The sequence below is a fragment of the Melanaphis sacchari genome, unplaced genomic scaffold (genome assembly GCF_002803265.2).
Source record: "Melanaphis sacchari strain LSU unplaced genomic scaffold, SCAv2.0 Contig1_pilon_pilon, whole genome shotgun sequence".
NCBI lineage: Eukaryota > Metazoa > Arthropoda > Insecta > Hemiptera > Aphididae > Melanaphis > Melanaphis sacchari.
The window spans coordinates 4,241,500-4,267,280 of record NW_020270976.1 but is presented as its reverse complement, the minus strand read 5'-3'; the positions used below and the strand labels follow the sequence as shown (position 1 = coordinate 4,267,280).

At 24.0% G+C, this 25,781-nt stretch overlaps 1 protein-coding gene across 3 annotated transcripts in view; it reads left to right on the top strand.

Moving 5' to 3' along the window:
* Positions 1–25,781, top strand: part of LOC112593311 — a 38,412-nt gene that overhangs the window by 9,005 nt on the left and 3,626 nt on the right. Inside the window, exons 2-3 of one of the 3 annotated variants that reach the window (XM_025337694.1) lie at positions 12,844–12,906; positions 17,871–17,946. In XM_025337694.1, the coding sequence (XP_025193479.1) occupies positions 17,917–17,946 (30 nt within the window). In that variant the 5' untranslated portion in view covers positions 12,844–12,906; positions 17,871–17,916. Of the gene's footprint in view, positions 1–12,843; positions 12,907–17,683; positions 17,790–17,870; positions 17,947–25,781 lie in introns of those variants that run through there. The other 2 variants (XM_025337693.1, XM_025337691.1) reach the window with 2 other exon arrangements.

Sequence of the window (25,781 nt, the reverse complement as noted above, 5' to 3'; positions counted from 1 at the left end):
AAGAAAATATTCAAAAAAAAAAAAATATATATATATATATATATATATGCTTATATTTTCATTAGATGTATGTACGTGCCTAACCTTGTACAAAGTTTCTAGAGATATTTCATTTTCTAGCTTATTTTAAAACATATAAACTTAATCAGATTATTTTTAATACAATATTTATGATATTTAAAAATTATATTCTCTGAACAAGGTTATGCTTTTTTTAAATTTTTAATTATTACAATTACAACAGTATAAAATATGATCTTCAATTCTCACATCGCAACAATACGACATTATTTATAAAATTTATAGGTCAGCTACAAAAATGCATGCTCGTTTATACATATTTTTCTGTTTATTATATTGTAAGTACCATATACTTTGTTGTATATTAGTTTTTTTTTTACATAATATAGTTGAAATATAATTTAATTTTGTCTTATACTCGTACAGTATATTTTTACACTTATATAAAAAAATAGAAGTAATAATAGGAACACATTTTCTGTTAAACGTATGGAAAAGGTTATAAGAAAAAAAATATGTACAAAAATATGTGCTAAAAAGCCAATATGATAATCTAATCGGAACGGTCTTATACATAGTACCTACGTTGTACAAAATATAAACTAGTCTTCAATACAAAATGTAAAATAATAATATATAGATAGACATATCAGAATATTTTCTGAATATACGTGTTTAATACACACATGAGTAGAATAATTGTAATAAGATTTCACAATATTACGGTTACGATATATTACATCTAAATACGCGCAAACGATGGTTCCGAGACGGTCGATCATGTTTTTTTTCTATCCACTAGTTAATGCGACACACATAATATCGAATGTGCGAGAATAATGTCTTGCAGTTAGCTCGACATTATGTGTTGACGGATTAAAATCACAAAGTATTTTGCGGTCGAACACCAGTTACATGCGAGTATAGACGGTACAGTAATTATAGTCACTTGCAGCATTTGTTTACATTTCGTAATATATTTATATATTATTTATTGATCATTGCGATGAAATGAAAATGATATAACGTGCTTTAATGTGAAAGATTTTTAATAGCTTATAGAAAATGCTTTAGAGTAACATAAAAACAACTTTTTAGATTACGATATAAAATCCTTTATTAAAAAATCAAATGTTGTTTTCCTTATGAATCACTGCTAAAAGATAGCTAATCTGACATTACAATCTCGATAGAATCACACTGCATTCATGACCTAGAGCACAACTACTTCTTAATAATTATATAGTGAAGGTTTTGGTTAACGAATATAATATTTTTTGTTTTGTTTTAATTGTTTATAATTTTGATATGAATATTTTTGAGCTATGAATATTTAAAAAAAATAGTATTATTTTACAATTAGAATTCAATAGTATTCATTTATTTTTATTTTTTTTTTTAATTACTTATTCAATATGAATAAATAATAATACACCTAAACGAAACGAAGCGATTAACATTATAATTGATAAAGTCGACGTAATGGTACCGTGTAACTTTATAAAATACAAAATACAAGTATAGGTACCTATTTGTATGCTACTGCATAAGTATTAAAACATTTTAAATTTGAATAGAAGTTATATACTTATATAGATGATATACAATGTATAATAAAAATTCTAACGTTATTTTTTTTTATTTCGTCAATTCATCATTAAATTATATCTATTTCCAGTGAGAAATGTATTTTTTACCTTTTTATCAGTTATATAATATGATCTATAAAACTAGTTAGTTTTACATTGCTATCCATGTATTACTATTTAGAGCTGCGAACATACAACATAAATTATTTACTATCAAAGTTTTTCTTTTCTAATCTCTTAGTAAATATATTTACATCATCGAGTTTGTTAGTCAATGTAAGTTAGTTATTGTTTATTTTTGTCTATATACATAAGAGTTGTTAGTAGAGATAAAACTATATAAGTAAATGTCAATAAGTCATTAATCAATAAATGTAACAATCGCTATTCACTTGCTTTGAAATAAATATTGTAGAATCTTATCGTACATATATTTTAAATTTGTCAATATAATAAAACATTTAATTAATTTTATTATTTGAATTTTCAATTGGACGTGACATATGGTATTTGACACATTGTATTACATTATTAATATTTTACAAAAGGAAAATAAAAAAAATTATATAAATTATAATATCAAATAATATTAAATAGAGTAAACGTATAAAATTAAAAAAAATACAGAATGTATGTTATATTTTATGTTCAATAAAGTCTAACATGTCATGTGACAGTATACATAATATATCTATACAAGTATGCGCTCCGAAATTTCAATTTATAATTCCTATTAGGTATTAAATAAATTTTATAAATGTGATGTTCAATTATTAGTGCAATAATTTTCCATATGGGTGTATAATAGTACACTTTGTTTTCGTTATCACAACGACCCCATTAATTAATAATTTTTTCATAATACTAAAATAATTTTGTCACATTCAACCGGTTTTCGTCGTAATAATGTAGTTACAATGTATCCAAACATACCTCAATAAGTATTATTATTTATTATACAGGTTCATTATATACAGGTGTACTTATAGCCATAAAGATATAACCATCGAATCATTGCAAATTACAGTACATCGAAACATAATACATGGGCATTGATGCATACATGAACTAATACAATGCTAGAAATGGATATCAGACCGAAATATTTTGGAACTATCATTATGCAAACGCGTGTGTGTACGTTAATATTAAAATTTACATTATAAATGTATTTATACATAACTTGCACAATAATAATACATATCATATGGAGGTATGGTGTATTTTAATATGCTATCCTCGTGGAATACAATGTGACATTTATTCAAGAACACTCATGGGATTGGCAGCCGAAATTGGATAGCTAGCTATTGTAGGGGAGGAGAGAAACTATGAAAGCCCAATGTCATATTATCAACAGTTATCATTACTATTGAAATTTAAATGAAAATGAAAAATCGTTGGATGTATAACAAATTTATGTACATTGCTCAATGTCTTTGTTAAAACTAAATATAATAAAATACAATCAATGTGTGTACAACGAATGTGTTTTAAATAATGTGTTATTTTTAATGCATATAAAACGAAATAAATTTTTTTTAAATGCATTTCTACAGATTAATAAACTTAAATACCGAACAATATCTCAGCTAAATGTATAAATACATAAATCTGGCGAATAAATAATAAACTAACAAACGTGTGTATGATCTCTATCATTACCGACAATTTACGTAATTACCTTCGAAATCGAATAAATTGTAACTTATTATAATGTTTGTATTACTTTATAATTTTTCTACTAAAGGCAATAAAAAAATTAAAGATTTCAGATTTTGATTAGGTCCAAGTATGGAACACCAAATCCTTTGATTAAAAATTCTAAATTCAAATTGCAATGTCTATAATATTTATTATTCGACATTTTTTTATTCTTAATGGTTTTACAGCGATCTTATTAAAAATATACACCGAACACATTATTTATAAATATTAATCTTTGAAATGTTCATACTTGAATATTACTATATTAGCATAATTGTTTATGGTATTTACATTAATTCATAGTTGACTCATATACTTATTATTAGCAAATTAATGACTAAAAATGCAAAACAATATTCCTGTTACTTAGTACAGTGAAGTATTGTTAAAATAATCATCGTCTAATACGTACTTAATTAAAATACTAAATATACTATTTTACTTGTATTTTTAAAACTAATACTATATAATATTATGTTGTTTTTTTTCTAAAAATAAAAGAAGATAATTAGGTATTTCAGAATATTCAGAATAATCTGACTCAAAATATTTAAAAAAAAAAAAACCCCTTATTATGTATAATATGAACAATACACATAAATATAGTATTTATCTTTTCAATACTATAATGTTTACTTAAAAAATTATTTGAAATATTTTAAGCTCCCGACTTATGTGCTGAATTAACAAACAATTTTCTCACAATTTTCTCCTCTATAGTTAAAAAATTATAATTTTAAGAAATATAAGTTAACAATGATCTATATTTTATTATATGTCATGATCGATATTATATTATCATATTGATTTTATAATTTAGATATAATGAATATTTCATTCACACCAATACTAACGAGTAGTAGCATTACAATAATGCCAAACTCCATTCTAGTTTAAATTCGTAAATTTAAATCGTTTTTAATATTCAAAATATTTCGTATACACATGATAACACCTAAAGTACACATAACTCAATAAAATATTTGCAAAAGTTTTTTTTAAACATAAATGCACTTTTTTAATTTAATTGTGTCAAAAATAACTAGCGTTAACAATTTGAGAAATATCATTCGTACATTTTTATTTTTATTATAAAAAGTACACTATTTATGATGTAGATAATTTGTTATAATAGCTGAATACGCGAATTACAAATAAAGGTACACAGACTCAAAAATTTCATTAAAGTTTATCTTTGTAAAAATAAAATTTGAATTTTTAGTTAACTAGAACTATTTTAATAAGCTAATTTATTGAAAGATGTCTTAAAAAACACTTCGTTTGTTAGTGGATATCAAAAACCGTGTAAACACATTATTAAAAATTAAAAACCATATAAATTAAACATTGTGTTAAAAGACGAAAAATGCTGTTTTTTACAATTTGACATTGTATATTGTAAGTTAATATTCTCTCAAACTAAAAAAAAAAAAATAAAATCATGATATATAATATACCCGGCGATGCGCAACGTAAAACAATATCGATTATGGGCCTATGAGTAAGCTAATAGTAAATAAATGTTATACACTTATCTGTGTTTATTATTATTATTTTTTTGTTATATGTTACGTATTACCCCTCGGAGCACTAATAATGAAAATAATAAAATGAAAGTAAGCCGCCGCCGGTCATGTAAATAAATACTAAAGTATATTATTGTTCTCTGTATTGGTAATAAACTAGATTCTATCGGTGTGAAACTTTGACCGATTTACTGACCAGGAGGAAACAAATGATCCGTCCGTTCCATTTATCATCGCATCAATCATTATTCATTTAAAATACATATTATACAATACTTTTCAACATAGGTAATATCAAGTCCCAGGGCAGTTTTGTGGCTTACGAGTTTTTATAAAACATTGATCATTTTACTGCCACTGTTACTGCTGAGTCGTAAACACTTAAATATAAATTTCATGCAAGTACTTTTCTAATATCAATTCGATTTATTATGACTGTTTGGGCGATACAAAAACGTATGATATGATTAATATGATATTCAGTGTTGTACAAATAAATTCAATCTGAGCGATAGACGTTAAAAATTATAGAAATTTCTAACACGATTTCAAAAACATTCGTCGAAATACGTCATATATTATGTACTCGATATTATATTTTAATATTAAATTATTATGCGAATATTACTTTGGAAATAGCTTTTTGATTTGGCAGAGTACCAACATTTTATGTTCATATGAAAAAAATATATTTTTTTTTACTTATTAAGATCAAATTTTGTAGTTAATAAATCAAATCATAATATTATTCATATTGTATTAATTTCCAAACTACTATATTTTAAATGCACATTTTAATATTTTCGGAAGTTTACAATAGATTTGTTAATTACTAAAGGATGAATAGTGCCTTTTTTATGTTTACAGTTGTATTATTATATATTGTGCATCAAAAATTACTATCGTTAAATAAATCGTAATAAAGATCTGCATTACTCTAAATTGCAACCATTATCTTCACGATTACACGAAAAGAGTCTAAGCTGACTAAAAACGACTAATTTCAATTAAACGCAATAATTTGTTACGAATCGAAGGTATCTGTAACAATAATAATTTAAAGCATAATTTGTAGTTATATTATTATTATCTGCTCTAAAAAAACAGTCACGTCTGCAAATATACTGAAGATCATTTCTGAATAACCAAAACCGATATAGAAGTCACGAAAACGCGAAGCAGTTTATACAAAACAAGGTTTACACATTAAAAAATAATCGAGAGTAGGTACCTGTATAAATATTTATTTAAACATTAAATAATATTTATTATATTGGAAACTTTTTTCTTTTTTTTTAGTTCAAATAAATTATCAATTGATTAAACCATCAGTATTGTCAGTAAATTATCAATGAAGCCGTTATAGTTATTATTGTATAATATTAATATACACTTATTGTACATTTTTTACATAGGTATAACTATTTTCACACTTTTAATATTTATTATTCAGTAATCTGTTTTTTAAACTGGATATTATTTAGGTTTTAAATTTGGTCATTAGGTACTCATAGACTGAATTTTTATCTAGCAAAAAAAAAAAAAAAATGTTTTGATTTTTAATATTTTACATAACATTCAATACAATTTATATTATCATGTTTTATTGAAGCTATATCTTATTAAACAACAAATTTTTGAATTAATAAAACCGATTTAAATGGTAATATTATCTTATAAACCGCAAAAACGTATTATTTTGTAAACTATGAAATGAATAAACATATTATATGTATGTTACAAATAGGTATTTTTTATTTTCATTTAATAGTTAAGTTTATTAATACGAGTATACTATAATTTATACTAAACCAGATAATAAAACTGTTGTAAAGAAGCAAATTGATGGTTATTATTTCAAACATTTAAGAATATATAAACTAGGTACTTCAGGTTTTTGATAGTAGAAAATATGCTTACAGTTCTCATGGTAATATTGTAATTGTGGGTGAATTCATTTATTTTATTTTATTTTCAGATTTTTAAACATTTTAGCTATTTATAATTTGATTACTACAGCTAGCATAGTCTAAATTATCAGTAAACTTTTAGGATTTCAATATTGAATAACCTACTGGCGAATAAAATATGACATCAAAAAATATTTTCACTTACATTGAATTTTACAATATTTTTATTTTTTTTAAATATATAGTATAAAATACCTACTATGATATACTGTAGATAACATAATTCTTAATCGGAACAAGCCTACCACATCATTTAATTATTAATTCTTTAAGACTCTAATAATGCTATGCTGTATTATATTATATTATATTTTGCAATCTGGCACGATACTCGTCCTTGAAGAGAAAGTGTCCACTCGTGATTGCCAACCAGCTATTGTTTGATTCTCTTCTTGATCATATTATTTGTATTGTACTACTCGTGTCAACAATCCATAATCTACAAATTATTGTTTTCTTAACATTATGATGACTCATGTCACGATTACTAACTTGTACCACCGTTATAAGTATTTTGTATCTTAGGAGTGTTTTTAAATTATAATATTTTAACAAATAACAGAACATTATAAAAATATTTTTAATAGTAGAGATTCACTGTAATATTTCTTACCTAAATTACTTGTACCCATATGAATCATATATTTTTCAAGACTTTCTTATAAAGTATACTCGTTAATCATAACATTTTTTTTTTATTATTATGAATTTACAAAAGTAAATTAGAAAAAATATATTTTTTATTATCCATAATATATTGATAAAATAATTTTACAGTGGTTAATAGCATTAATCATTGGTACTTGGTACCTACCTAATAAAAAATAACAGTTAAATTATATTTATCTTTGCATCGCGTGATTTTACTTTTGAATATATTATGATGACCAATTCATATAATTGCCAACTATTATAAATATTATATTATTTAATAAAAAATAGACTATACTTTGTAAAAGTTAATAATACTTATAACAAATTAAATAAAAAACAATAGTGTCCTTCGCATTAAAATGACTTAAAAATTTAAACTTTTGATCAATAGTCATGTCACGATAATTCAATGACCTATTTATTTTCATAAATATATTAATATGTTACCGAGGGTAGTCTATTTTCATACTATTTAATCGATTTCCAAAGGTAGTATTTATTTCACGAATCAACAATTTTAAAAACTTCGAATCGTTAACATATTATTTACAAGCGTTTTTTTATTTGTTACTTACAAATTTAAAAATTCTACTATACTCAAATAAAGTTAAACAAATAAGAATTTTTTTCGTTTTATTTAAAAAAAAATAAATATTATTGTTGGGAACATTAACGTATTCTAAAAATTAGTATTCAATAGTACCTCCTCAAACCACTCAACGCTTTAATTCATATGTACAACATGAGATTTTAAATAAAAATTATATGAAAATATTAACTAAAAAATTCATTATTTCAAATTAGATTAGAAAAAAATAAAACAATTAGCCAAATATGAGATTAATTAATAACGTGACCGTATATTTTGTTGCGGGTATTTACTGATATTTTAATATAGTAGCTGTTATATTTTATAATGGTTTTATTTTTTTACTAGAAAATAATCGTAATTAAATAATATTATTATACACAACGGCGCAATTGAACAAATCTTATGAAACCCGTTTTAGGATGGTTCTTTTTCGCTGGTTCGGACGGTATAGACTATAGACTCGTGCCTTGAAATAGTCGAGCCCGGGGCTCAGCCAACTTGTTCGACTATGTAATTAATAGATTGGCGCCAGTAACGATGAATTCGTGTAAACTATACTTTTTTACGCTGTATTGTCAGCATATCAAAAAACATAACCTACTTGTCAAAATTCAAGAATTAAAACTACAATTATCACGATTTCATATCGAATGAACGTTTTAATTTGTAACTGGGCACATTGTTAGGGTAACATGGTATGACTTATATCAGCATGTCCAATCTCGGATACCCATTAAACATTTTAGGTCCTTTATCGTGTAAGTTATAAATTATAAGTGTTTACTATTATCAACAGAATTAACATGTTTGTAATATAATGATAAGGGGTAGTGTTCTAGAATATCACACTACTTATTATTGATTCCTGATCTGCTAAGTTAAAATAAAATATATCGTATGAATTTATTTTATGATTTTCTTTAATCACAATAGATTTGTAATAATTGCTTTATTTGAGTAACTAGGGCGTAGAGGGATAAGTTGGTACATCGCGTCGTCCCTGATAGACATTTTTGAACCACAACCTTTAACATTTAAACCAAGCCTTAGAAATAAAACCTTTTCATACATTCAATTATATGTATAATAAACAATAAATAGGTATATAGATTATGTAAATAATATTTTGAAAAATTATGATTTGTGGAGATTATTGATTATAAGCTTGTTAATCGTTGACCATAGATGGGGGTTACTATAGATTTTAAAAGACTTCTCTGAAAAAAACTACTTTGAATTAACTTCACTTTAAATAACGTACACATTTTTAGCCCCTTGACCACAAAATAAAATCACTCTACTTAATTTTATGCTGGTGATCTTAATCTACTCGATAACACTTTTGGAGTCCGTGAACTGATAACGAATTATCAATTTACAATAGTCCGATTATAGATACGAGTATATTCATGCTAATAGATACTATACAAAAATGTGTACCATAGATCTACCAATTAATAAAATTAAAAATATCAATGTGGTTCCCCATAGTGTATTATTGTATAATATTATTATGATTATCTGTTGATCCTATCGCAATTATAATTACGAATAAAAAGTAAAATAAACGAAAATAAGCACAATGTAAAAGTAATCTATTTTTAAAACTTAACGATATATGTGTAGAAAGTCAATCCAATAATCAACTTTTTTTTAGTTTAATGCCGCAATAAAATATTATTCAAGTATCGTCTTAAGCAACTGCGATGTACTGCACATAATATTATACCTTTATTTAGCTATTAAATACCCATCATCACTGTTGCTGAAAGCTTATTAAGCATTTAACAATCTATTTCATGCACGATCTAAAATTACTATCGTTGCGTTTTTACAAACTGGTTTAAATTATACAATTATTAATAATAACGTATTTTTGCCCTTTCATTACTTGATAATTACTATTACCTTCCATTTTTTTAAAAACTATAATTATACATTATCTATATTAACAAGTTTTTAGTGAGTATTGGTTATAACGCAATTAATAAAATGTATTATAGGTATTTGAAAAAATAATTGAAACAATAATAAATTATCTAAAATACTGTTCATTACTTTAATATGACTTAAAAAAAAAAAATGTAATACACCTTATTTCAACGTTCTGGTTTTTGTTTTGCAACGAGATCATACTTACCTATCTATGTATATAATACAGTCACGATTCGAAAGTATCATATACAAAATGAACGGCTTCTGCTACTAGGTACGTTAATTTAAAACATTTTTTAAGACTTTTTTTAATTCTTATTTACAGTTTTGGTTTCATTTCTTTGGACAATCTTACAACCTACACTCTTTAGATTTAAAATTTACATCTTTACAGTTTTATAAATCTAGACTAGATTTCATAATATTACGATCTTTCTCTCGAAAGTAGTCACGATTCTCTTGATGTAATAAGTAAACGATTTTTGTTCCCATGGTGTATGGTTTACTTGCTTTCTATTTTACGGACAATATATAAGGTCCATCATTAACACGGCAAAAGTCAATAAACAACGTGTTAGATAAATTAATAATTTGTATAGGAAACTTTGCGTATACTGTATGTTATGTAGCAAAGTAATTGGATACATCAAACAAATAATTTTAATTTGATTTAAGCCATTTAACTATTCGTCATATAAATATGTAGCGTAAGATAGGTACTATTATAAAATATAAGTAAAAAATCTAAATTTTCGGATTCATTCGGAATATTGAAAAATTATTACTTTATATAGTTATTATTACATATGTCTAATTTATTTATAAACAGTGAAATTAATTAACAATGGTACAGTTGCGTATTATGCATAATATACCACTCACAATACAAAACACTACGAATAAAATAATTTTGAAGATAATTACTCTTAAAAAAAATGATATTACCTTTTTTTTTTATTTAAAAATTAAATGTTTTTAGACTACAGTACCAATTATATCGTTAAATCTTAATACAGATATAAATAAGAGTTATAAATTATTTAAATTAAACAATGTATGTTATAATTTATAAAACACTTAAAAAATCAACAATACCGCCATAACATACTGATCCAAAAAAAAATTGAATTTCTAATTAATGATTGTTATAAATTATTTTCATGCTATAAATTTACTCTGTTGAGTATAACTTTATTATAAATATTTAATATAAACTATATTGTTTACATCCATTAAATATAATTTATTATAAGACTAATTTACATAGAGTCAATAAAAAAATTTCTTCCGAACGCAAAATAACATAGGTAATAAATTTAAATTAATTGTATTTGGTTTTCAATCCCCAATAATAAATTATTTTATTATTGTATTTAAAATATTTGATATTTGATCCATTAAACAAGATATCATAGAAACTCATATACATAACAACTAATACGTATTTCAGCTTCATACATTTTGTAATTTAGAAGAGTAGCAACGGTGCCTTTTACATATTGTAACTTCAAAATACTTCATACTATAGGTTATAATTTATAATAAACTTACACTAGATAGCGTTATATTAAAATAAAGTATTTGCATAAAATTCGATATTCAAAGTATCTTAATTTTTTTTTCATAGCTTACTATGGATAGGATTTTAAACAAAAATATTAATCCAAAATAAAAATAAATATTACATAATACCATAATTCACCCATATAAGTATATTTATAATTGCATGTACGCAGTTCTTGTTGTGATGTGTAGTATTCAAAACATTTAGTGGTGATACTTATAAATAGGTTAATTATTTCGGTTTTTTGTAGATACCTACAACCTAAGTAATTTTTAAAACCGGTTCACTATAAATGTTAACTATTATACATCTATTACTATAAAAAAGAATAACCTTTAAAAATGATGATGTTACGATGCAGAGCTATTATTATCAAACTAAATCGTTGGTAAAAAAAAAAAAAAAAAAAAAAAAAATAAATGTAATAATAATTATGATAATTATTGCTTAAAAGATTTAATATATTATAAAAGTGGGATGTCTAATTTAGAACTATTATTGTGCAATTATACGTTTGACCGTCGTAAACGGTGATTGGTCAACCAGACTAAACGTATCGTGACACTGACGGATTGCAATTTAATTTAAAAAATAATATAATATGCATAATCATAAGAAATGTTTGTGTTTATAACCACCGTTCGAAAACGCACTGGACCTGGCGTATTACGCACATGGTTGCTTCTCCATCCGTTATAAAATAACATTACTTCAGGTGTTTATAAAAGTATATTGTACGGATTTCAAATATATAATATTTGGGATCGCAAATAATATTATGCGTGTCTATACTTTTGTATACTTACGTAAAATGATTTAAACACGGGCACATATATGTACCTTTCACGGAAAATAAATAAATGAAAACCAGTACGGCTTCTTGTATGTATATAATATATATATATATATACATATTTAATATTTATTATCTACAGAAAATAGGTTTTAGTGACACACACACACACATACCGGTTTTTTAGATGTTGTATAATTGTCGATATTATGTCGTTATATATGTATGTATATATGCGTGTGTATTATACAAATATTTACTATTATTGTTGCAGTTTTTGATTTTTCGAGAATTATATACTTTGTTATACCCACTCGAATTGTGTAACACAGTGTAAACAATATTTTTATTAATTTGTCACTTCTATTAATTTCAGTCGGACACGAATGTAACGTAAAAAATATGTAATAACATAATAATAAATAATATTAGTATTGTACTATAGAATACTTTTAATATGTATACATTATTATATACATTCTGTATTTATAGGTACTATATGATATGTAATATGTATATGCACTCACGTCTCGATCATACCTAAGTTAAATTCAGGTACGTAACTGCATACAAGGCATGAGTGTCGAATTCTTTTTAATAATTTTTAAATTGTCACTTCTATAACACTGAATACATGGCTATTATGTAATGGACAATGGTACGCATTATTATATTATATTATTGTAATCTATGCTATATTTTTTTGAACATGTACAAATAATATTATGTCGCGTTAAGCACAACAGAAATAGGTGTTAACTGTTATGTTACCTATCGAAATTTCGAAGATTAGTAAATAGTTTAAATTTCGTATTCAATATAAAATATTAATTGAAATAAAAATCCGATCGTAATATTAATTTTGTAATAATCTAATAAATTATAAAAACAATTTCACTCTCGCTTTAAAATCTAATCATTAGCCGGATGCTATGTTATAGCCACTTATATTGTGCACGTTGGTCGATATTAACATTAAGCAATCAATCATTAATTGTACTACTTAAGTTTGGCGTATATGTAATATAGATCACGAAAATGTATGTGAACATATTAGGTGTACACATTTAATATGTAGGTTAATACTATCTATAAATAGAATTACGAGCATTTTGAAAACTGTATGTAAAATAACTATTACCATATACATTTTTTTTTTGTATTTATAGTTAGTTAAATGCAGTATGAAATTTCATAGAAAGAAAAAACAAATAATACATGGTTTGGATAATTAAATAATAAAATCAATATAACGTGACATTTTTAATACTACTTATTATTTAAAAAGAAATTTGTACAACGATATATTTTTATGAGGAATATGTAAGTCTGTACCTATTTACTTTAAATCAATTATTCAAATATAATTATTTATAAATATATAAGTAAGTAATTATTAATTAAAAATAATATATATAACTGATTTAGATATACATACGTATTTTTTATAATACATATTTTTGTTTCTTTATAATCTAAATATTTGATATTCTAAGTGAATTTCATTAATAATTTAACATTTTTTATGTTTTTTTTTTTTTTTATTCTTGACTATGAACAATTTCGGAAAAAACTCTACTTCTCAGTAATACTATTTGAATAATGTATTTTTATAAGGTGTTCAATTATTTAACAGTTAGAATATTTTTTACAGTAGTGTATACTATATAGTAGTATATACATCATAATATAATGTTTAAATATTTAGTGACGATGTAACATTATACACTTACAGAGTTATATAAACTAACATAAATTGATCTTTAATTCATAAAAATGGAGCAGAATAAAAATATTGTTGCACGTAATATCATAATATTATTTAAAAAGTACTTTTTAACTAAATCATTAATGTACATAAGACAATTCACTTACACCATTTTATACGATCTTGTATGCTGAATCGTTGTGTAGAATGAATTGACCCTATTTGTACGTAAAAACTATGTTCAGTGTATGCATCCTACATAATCAGCATATATTGTACGTAGGTATTTTTAATATCTATAACAACAATAATATGTATAAGTGGGCGTACAAATGGCGTGAATCCATTTCGTCACACTCGGTTTGTGAATATAAACAAAAACGAATTACTTGCTTCATTTTAAATTTCATAAATAGCTTATATCATCATAATATAGACTGAATGAAAACCGAGAAAAAATTCTCCATAATATATTATATTCAAATGCTCATTGATGATAAATTATCTATCAAGGCGCGCGTGAAATATTTCAGAAGGTGTAGATAGATTATATGATTTATTTTTAAGAGTTGTTGAAAAGTTATGTGTTTACGACGCTAATATTATACTAAAAATAAATTTATACTTAGATTCGCATTTTGAACCATTGCACGACGGCATAATTCGAGTGTTTTGCGGATACTTTAATTTACTTGGTAACACTTCACCGGACAACTTGTCAACATAATCTACGAAAAATCAAATGACATTTCTTCTCATATTTGTATACAATAATACTATCGTTATTCAATATATTCTTAGAGTATAATTAAAATACTGTCATGGGGATTAAGAGATTATGCAAAATTAATCGCAGCCCACTAAAGTCCTCCTGTGATCATTCCCCATTACGCTTAGTGCATTGTATTAAAATATGTCTATAAGCACCGCAACTTCAATGACTGCACTACAACTAAAGACCAATGAATTTTTTTTTTTTTTCAAGTATGTACTCTGGGTAGACATTCATACAGACTATTTTGATTGTCTTCCGATCCTTTAAATGTATACCCGATCACAATGAATGATTCATCAAAGAAGAAAATTACCGTTTTTCATTTCTATGCACACGTTTTTGGTTCTTCTAGTCTCTTTTTTTCACTATATCTATCCATTCAAAATAGTACATATTATTATTATTATTATTATATTACAATATTATTAATGATATCTTAAGACTATTATTAGTCCTTTATGTTTTATACTATATATATATATTTTTTTTTGCTGTCTACACACACTTCTATCAAGTATAATGTTTTTTCATTCATTTTTAAACATCAAATTATACTTTACTCAATTCTTTGTTTTCTACTTATAATAATATAACAGTATTATATAATTATTATTTCAAATCGACTAACTACGTTATGTATAATTTTTGGTTGCATATGTTATACGAGAAGAACGTAATTCGACAATATATACAATGTTTTAAATACAGTATCATAGCCAAAGTAAAACCTGAAACAATATGCTACTCAATATTGTACAATATAATATAATATGCCATATTATACTATCGAAATGTACTCATTATTTCATTAACATCGTGTATTATTACTTATTCGTTTATAATTATTGCTTAGACCTTATATTCCGAATATAAGGTCTATGGATTATTATAATCATCGAGTCGCAATATGCATGTGAACGAAAGCTAAAAGTATTTATTTTCACAATAACATACAAATAAATACATAACTTTAAGTCACTAATTACTTCTTTTTTTTTAAGATTTTTTTTTTTTTTTTTTAATAATAACTAGATTTAGCTATGCCAAGTACTACATGAATAGCTAAGATATATATAATTACATTATAATATATGATTTGAACAAAAGGATGCTTTCCTTACTTTATCAAGATTTGAAATAACTATTGATAAAATTATTGACGCATCCATGGGATGTATTAAATTTTTATATACATTAAAAAATTAAAAAATACAAAATATAATGTGTCATTTAAACCAACACGTAGGCATTCAAAAACATCAAATTATTCTTTAAATTATACTCTATATAATACCTAATATTGTTTACTTTTTGATACACAATGGTTCAAATTGTAATATTTGCTTTATCTATAGTAGGAAATCGATAAGAAAATAATTCATCAAATTAATTGTCTATTATAATTATTACTATAACACTATTAATCACTGTCGTGAGCTAGACTCGTGAGGACTTTGATGAATATTATCGTCAAGACAACCACTATCCATAATATATTATACTTGTTTCTTTTATTTAGTAATTATTATAATAATTTAATATGTGAATAAATAAGTCTTATAAATATATTAAATTTGATAAAAACCTAATTAACAAATAATGGAGCTAATTAAACAAACTATATTCATATTTATTCCTTTAATACAATCATTGTTTTATCTAATAATTAATATTTCAAAAATTTAAATTTAAAAACAAGTTATTAAATATGAATACATATAATCTTATGTATATTAATAGTATAATGATTATACAAAACAATGTAAATGAAATACATTTTTTTTCTTCAGTAACTTTAATAATAATTGTGAATATGCTTAAGAAATTAAAAAAAGTTAAACTGTTATAATGTCAAACAATGATTTCACGTGATTTCAAATACACAGTTACTAAAAATACTCCAATTATAATAATAATAATAATAGTATTATATTCAGTATGTTGTTCAGTATCTATCTAATAATATCATCAATCATGTAAATATATAATATATTAGCACAAAATCAAATTGTGCAAATAATCATAGTACGAAAATTAACATACAGTTTTTTGTGATTAAAATTAATTTATTATCTGAGTAAAAAAAAATACGTATTTTAAAGATGTATTAGTTTCAATTAATGTTTGACTCGAAATAGTTAAAAAAAAAAAAAATAATAATAAATTATGAATAAACAAAACTAAATTAAAATATAATATGGTAAATACAATTTTTTAATAATAAGTTCTCAATAAAACGAAAAATATAAATAATAGTAGTACAAAAATTACATATTTTCTTATTGATACCTAAGAATTGTAAAATACAGATCAGTGAATACTTTTATACAATTTTTTCAATTTCCAGTATTTTTAAAAACTAAGAATAAATTACAAAAATTAACCACACTCGTGCTAATAATAAATAATATAAATTAATTGGCTTTTTCAGCGTATTGAATTGTAATTTTTCTACTGAAAAAACAACTACTCAAATTTGAAAATTCCATAAGCGTATATTCTAATATGAATTACACATAGACTCTAAACCTGTAAATATATTTATGCATGTATGATACAGGAGCAAACAAAAAAAAACATAATATTTTGGTTATATAATATTATTAATTTAGATTATTAAGTATATCGTGTTTATAATAAAATATTATATATTAAACGAGTATTGTGATTGAATAGTATACCAAATAAACATGATGCAGCAGCAGACGTACTTACTGTTCTGCCAAGGGCTATACAGTTTTTCCCCTCCTCCAGTATAGTTACTAATGTTTTTCAGTTTTTGCTTGATCGAGTTGAAGGTCGGCGGTTAACGGCCTTGAGTAATACGTTCTTTTGATGCACACAAACACATTGTCACAATCGTCTTCTATGATGTTATTTTTTTCATTATTTTTTCCAGTTCAAACGTTCAGGAACCTCTGTGAGAGCAATATAACATAAATATAAGAAAAAATTGTTGGTTTTGAACATCAAACTATTTTTTATTTTTTTATGATTTAAACTCTATTGATCATTATTTTCTTTTTATAATCACAGGTAACGTAAAGTAACAATATCAAAGATCAAACGCGCCCCTAGCAAAATGTTGATGCTTCTGACTGCCGTCATATCTGTAAGTACCCATCTAATTATTGTTTTGAGACGCGTAAAATATCAGTACAACAAATTCAAATATTGAAAATAATATTTTTAATTTCTTTAATTATTTAACGCAGTCAATTAAAATAGTTTTACGTTGTATGGAATTCAATATATTTTAGTGTTTTAAACAAAGTAAATAGTTTAAGTATCTTTCACAAACAACGTATTTATAACAATTAAATACGTTTCAAATTAATCTTATAAATTTTAAATTATAAAACTATTTTCAAACTTGTATTTCATCAAATTTTCTTAGTATTTTATCATTCGGGTTACACTGCAGGTAAAAACATCAAAAACTTTGTTATTCTATTGACATGATATTTTTGAACATTTGTAGCACTAGTTCAGTAAGTTGTAATTCTTTGTATTTTGACGTTTCAATATTAAATATGATTTCATTACAAATGTATTGAATCAAAAACTCACGGATATAATATTGTAGCTAAAGTAGTAGATACTACAGAGAACATAAGTCTAAGAAATCTAAAGCGTCATATTTCATATACTTATGTATTTAGTAAAATGATCTGCAATCCATGTCATGCTCTGTTAGACAAACTACCAGATATAGTTTAAAATTCATACCCACATTTTAAATAATATATTTTATGTGGATTTAGCAGTTGTGACTTTTTCCAAACCACGTCTTGTCAGGATATTAAAACCCTCTGTTTATTTTACTTCAACAACTTTTTAAATATTTGTACACACACTCCGGATAAGGAAAACGCTGCAAAACGCATGTTAACGGAACGGTAAACATATTGTTGAAGAGTAGGTATATTATATCAATACAAATCTGACCTCACTAGAATATTTATCGATTATGTCGAAATATAATTTCGTATTCATAATTACTAAATTTCGAAACGAAACAGCAATTACCTACACTAATATTAAAACCTTAATTAAGAGATATCCTTTGGGGTATTTCCTACTGGATATGATTATGGTATTATACAAACACTTTTTAAAATGTAAAGTAAATCTCCCATACACATGCAATAAAACCTAATCATTTATTCAATAATTTCGCATAAAACATGTCGGTTTGTATCATAATTCATAATATTAAACAAAACAAATGCATTTTTAACTAAATCTTTCATAAATATCCAGTTAAAGCTTATCATTAAGTCCACAGTCATTTCGTATAGAAAATATTAGCTTAACTATATCATGCTGCAGAATTTTCTTCACTAGCGCACTATACAAGAATTAAATTTTATATTTTTATAAATACATAGATGGTAAAAACAATAATAATTTTAATTATTGCTCATAAAAAGTTCATGGCACTTTATCTCAAATGAATAAATAAGAATTAATAAAATAAGAAAAATCCAATATTGCATGTTCAATATGGATTTAATAAAAGAATTCAAAATTAATAATCTAAAGTAAATATTTGTAATATTCCTATTCAAGTTTATTTTTTTATTTCATTTTTCATTTTATTTTTTTTAGTAAACTATTGAATTTAATCATGAACATAAAATATGATACTACAAATTAAACGATTTTTAATTTACTTTAACATAAACGATTTATTTAAAAATAAATAAGTAAGTACAACAAATATTAAGATTTATTATATAGTTAGGCATAAGTAATTATATTAATTGGCTTATTAATACAACGAAACCACAGTCCAGTAAAATATTGATCAATTCAGCCTTACTATTATGATTTATTATATTAATTAGTTCCACGATACCTATACTTAACTCGATAATTATTTATGAGGTATTAATAGTTATATCATATAAATGAACAATTTCATTTATTAATTATTACTCATCTCTCATATTGATATATCATTATCACTTTTCCATTAGATCTCAATTTATCTAATACTTATACGTGTATTACGATTCCATGTTAAAAATATATGAAACATTAGATGACCTTTCAGAAGTCTGACTGTTAAATTCTCAAAAACTATTCACGGTGCAGTAAACATAAAATCATAAAATAACCATCGAGGTCTGTAAGTCACCGTGATAAATTTTATATAATTAAACCGTGTGAGATTGTTTCTTACTGTTTTTTCAAATTATATTATAATATTTTTGCACATGAATAATTAATACAATCCTTATAATATCTGAAAATGGACAAATACGTAAAATATTTTAATACTTAAGTCCCAAAAATATGTAACCAGATTCTATTGTTATGTTAATCAATATGTTTTACCTATTGAATACAATTTAGCATAGAAAAAATTTACAAAATTATAAAAACTGCAGTATACTAATTAAAAATAGCATGTACCTACCTATTTGATAAAAAAATTATGTTTCTTAGTGATATGAAATAATCAATTTACATAAATATGTATAGGTAAACAGTATCGTCTGCGGAGTAAAGTGAACAAAACAAATATCCTACACCCAATATTTATATAGCTATAGCCCATGTTCATGTCTTCTTAAATTTATTACAACATAGTAATCAACTATATAGCTTGTTTGAGCAAAAAAATATAAAAAAAAAAAAATATCTCGTAAACATAATTAACAAAAAAATGAAACAACGATAAAGTAATAATAAATAAAGCCATTTAGGGTAATTCAGATGAACATGAGCGTGTAATAACAATAACAAATAATCAGTGGCTAAAGTTATAAATAGATGCTTATTAGCTTAATTACTTATTAGCGCCTTTTTTAATCAAATCTCTTTAAAAAATAAAGGTACAGGTAAGGTAATAGGTACCGCTATGCTGTAAATTGAGTGTCAAATAAGTCACCAATATAGGTGTGTTAAATTTGAATTCAATGATAAAATATAATTAAATGCGAAAAACGATCCTGAACGAAAACGAGCTAAAATTAAATAAAAAACGATAACATAAACATTTGACGAAAATTTCCAATATCTAAGGTATTTTGTTTTCAAGTTACATTAAAAAAAAAGATTTTGTCAAAATTAGATTTGCGCAAAAATTCTCGTTTTTCCTTAATTTTTTTATTTTTTTTATTCTAATATTGTAAAATTAAGTACTAGCAATTTTTAAGTTTGACTTATTTAAAATACAAAACTACAAACTAAATCTAAAACCAACTCTATTTTTGAAAATTAAAGCATTTTATCGATAACTTATCATGTACCTTTTTATCCACAAAAAAAAATACATATTAAAACACGTCATCATAATAAAATTAATACATTCATCGTTTTGCTGAGAATTTAGAAACATATTTTTCTTCTTTTTATTTAAAAAAAACAATTTAAAATCTGTACGCAATAATTACAATAAGCAAATTTGACGTATTTACATAAAATGAAGTAACATGAATATCGTGTTAAGGAAGAAACCCAATGGTAGCACTTAAATATAATATACGAGTATATACTTATTGGTTATCTCCGGAAATAATCATTACATAACAAAAATACTTTGTTTTGAAAAGAAAAGTAATACGATAAATATTTGTTTTTAAAATAATTATTGCTCATATGAACAAACACAATAAATTCTTTTAACATTCATTATCTTGGAAAATATTTACATAACTTTTTGAAAATTTTTTTCGCGTTTTAACAATAATTACGATATAAAATTTTTGAAAAAATTGAATTGGTGCATACATTTTTAATATCAATACCAATACAGAATATCTGATTAAAAACTTCGATAGATAAAAATTGAAATTCCAATAATTTTTATTTTATAAGGAAATAAGTGTTAACTTTAAAAAAAATCACATTCATGTTTTATTACACAAAAATACTTCACTTGAAAAATGAACTTACCTAGTATTAATTTTTATAATTTTCAAAGTTTGATAAATATTTTGATGGAATGGTGTTTTTTCCAATCATTATTTTCTTCTACGATTCAAAAAATTAATTAAAGTCAACGTGTCGACCTTTAATATCTTGAAAGTATTCCCACGTATGGAAATATTTTTTCACGAGGCTAATAAGGATTACCTTAGACTTGGGTAACTATAATAACATGAGGATTTTCTAACAGTCACGATAATTTTGATAGACAATTCAATAGAATAATATAATATCACATAATTTATGTATAATCACAATAATTTCCACTAAACTATAAACATATAATATGTTCATGAACACAAGTAGTTAAAAATCAGTGTTAACTCTTTGAGATGATTAAATTCGTAATTTTATCCGTTGACCATAAAAAAAAAACAACGTGATGTACAAAATCACGAATAGGTACACGATTTTAGTTGTGTATATACGTTGTACAGTACACCTGTGTACATTATACTCACGGTATTGGATAGTACGAGTATACATGTATATTTATATAATATAATGAGCTACGGAAGTTCTTACTGGAAGATATAAATACGTTCCGGTATGTGATGTACATGACCTCGTCATCGTTGTCGTGACCTCTCCGGTGGAGACGAATTATGATAGGTACTTTAGAGAAAACATATTACACACAAAATATGGTGTCGATGATATGAATAAACTCAAGGGATATTATACGCATATTATTATTTTTATTTTTATTTTTACGATATTAATAATAGTATTATTATTATCATTATTAATGATATTTATGCTTATATTATATTATAGTGATAGACATACTACCGTCTCGACCTTGCTTCTGCGATGTTTAATAATTACAATTTCTTTATGAAGTTTCCGTTCTGCATAAAATCTATTGGGTAGGTATAAAACGTAAAACTATTATTATAGATATTCGATATCGGAAGAGAATGTGTATACATGAATATAAGTGTAAGGATAAAGGCATGCCATCGTTATATTCTTAATATCCGCGATATTATTTATCATAAACAACAATATAATGAATAACGATATTGTTACTTGTTAGATAATTGACAATAATCATTCCAACATTTCACACAATTTAAACTCAAGATCACGTAGATATATACAACAACGATTATATAATATATTTTTGGGTAATTAATAGCTACATGTTTACATATGATTTAAAAATTTGATTTTCCTTCATTACGAGAAAAATTGTTTTATTTTATTGACCGATTCTGTTCAGACTTAAAATAACATAAGATACTCATAACAATTTAACATGACAAATTTTTTATATAAAAGTTATAGCTCCAAAACTTGCTGATCAAAGTTCGATGACAAAATTCAAATATAATGAAAGCTTTTTTTTATTATTTAAAATATAAAAATTACAATTTGTGCAAAATATACGACGCATACAATTAATACATTTGACGAGGAAAGAAATGAATTCGGAAGTTGACCATTGACGGTACACTAAATAATAAAAGTTGAATATGATTTTAAAAACGTGTACCTATTTAACTTACCTAAAAGTCCTGAACAACAATTAAAATAAATAGTAATAAATTAATATTATGATAAATTATGAATATAGAATTTAAATTCCAGATTTAAAATATAAACGCTGTACTTAAAAATTAAAATAATATATGCTCACTCAAAGATAATAATAAAATAAAAAAATAAAAATAATATATTAAATATTATTAATATATATAGTCATTAGTCAAATAATTGTCTATTCATCCAAGACTGTTATTATAATGATAATTATTATAATCATTAACTAAAACTTTAGTTAAAGTAAATTTAAATTATAAAATAAAAATTATGTTTAATATATTTTTTTTTAATAATGTTGGAAATAATTGAACGTCTATTAATAGGATAGTACTTAGTTAATACTATTAATATATCTAATGAAACTAACAATATATTTTAATATTTTGCAGAAAACAATACAGAAATAATCCTATTTTATTTTACAATAAACATATCATTGATTTATTCAGCTCGCGTGATTTTTTACCCTTTATTTCAAATATGATTTGACCTATTTTTCAAATTTGCAAAATTATTTTTATAAAACAATTATTATGAAATTAAAGGAGTTTTTTACGTAGTAGCAGTCCTTCGTAGATACATAAAAAAATAAATAATGATAGAACTTGTTATTTGATTTTTTGAAGTTCAACTAGATGTCAGTTATAATTTAATTCACTGTAATCGACAGATAGAAAACAGATTCTAAAATTGTAATACGAAACGTTTTATATAATATAAGAATGAAGGTAAAAACCGAAATATTAAAAACTGTGTACAATGTACATAGTTCCTACATGCAGTGTAAGCACTTGAGGACTTATAATAACAATTCATGATACGTGTTAATATAACACTGTAAAATGTGTAAGTACTCGAAATAGTGTTGATCACTCACATATTGAAATTTAAAAGTAAGATAGAATTCAATAAGATAAAAAAAAAAAAAAATTGTGACGCATCTTGAAACACGTTTGGTAGGTTAAAAATAAGAGAATATCTGATATTTAATATATGGTCATCAAGTCTAAACTGCATACATTAATAGTAATCCAAGTCCATATCAGCAATTTATCCAAGCGTATAACTTGACACGATTTAGATCTATAAGTATAAACTTGTTTTCTAAATGTATTTTTATTGACAATAATACGATGAAATGTCTATGATTCGAATCTCCAAATCTATTGTTACAAAACATAAAGCAATGTCGTGCGATTAGTTATAGTGGCAATTGTATAACCAAACAGTTTGTAGTTTGTAGTTAGTACTATTAGACTGATGTTACACACTAACACGAATAATTCACTGTAATATTATGTTCGATGTTGATACATAAACGTCGATCCATTCAAGTTTACCGTTGTCATTATGTCAGTAAAGGAAAAATTTACTATTCATATTATATTTCTGGAGGCAAATTGACATCAATAAATTGTAAACAGTTGTATGCATTTAGTGATTGCATATTTCAATTGTACAGTGGTTTGTAACCACTACGATATCGATGAGTTTGCTATAGATTTATACATAGGTATATCAGATACATACATTGTATATTTGTATAATATATTATAATATGTACTTTTTTTTTAAATTTAATAACTGTTAACCAGTTATTATTATTATTATTATTTATTTATTATTATTATTTTTTTTTTTTTTTTGACATTCTGTAACATTAACACGTATTTTTTATAGAAAATAAATTAGACATCTATGTATATATTACATAATACATATTGTTTCGCACAAAAATGATTATACTTGCCAATATTTATTGAAAAAAAATTTATCTGTCGATTACCGGTTAGGTACACGAAAATTATGATATCGCCGAAATTCGGTAAAAATATCAACTGTTACTTTCGATATGTATACCTAATTGTTGAAATCACGCGAATTTATTCAAGCACGCATATTGTGATCAGTGATCACAAACGAAACGTCTGTATTTAAAATGACCACCATATAATTATTATTAACTAATATTTTGATATTATTATTTACGACATGAAAAAAACATATTTCGATAAGCATCATAGTTATACTAACTTACATGATGCATATATTATCTATATATTTATAATTACTGTTTGAAATATCGATAACTCAATAGTTAATCACATATACTAAAATACATAATAGATAGGTACTATTAAAATGGATAGCTAACCACTTAAAATATTCAATGTTTCGCTAATTTTTCAAATTTTGTAACAATAGCTATAGCAGAAATGATGAATTATACAAATAACGTCCGATCCCATATTTTCATAATAATTTTCAATACCACTTTTGAATGTTATTTAATTATTAAATATACAAACAAAATATAAACAAACAACAGAAATTAAACTCGTAATTAATACCAAAATAGGTATTTTAAATTGTTGACATTTCATAGTAAATAATTTTAAATAATTCAGTCACTATGGAAAAAAAAGTATTTGAAAAAATTATTAAAATTTAAGTATTACC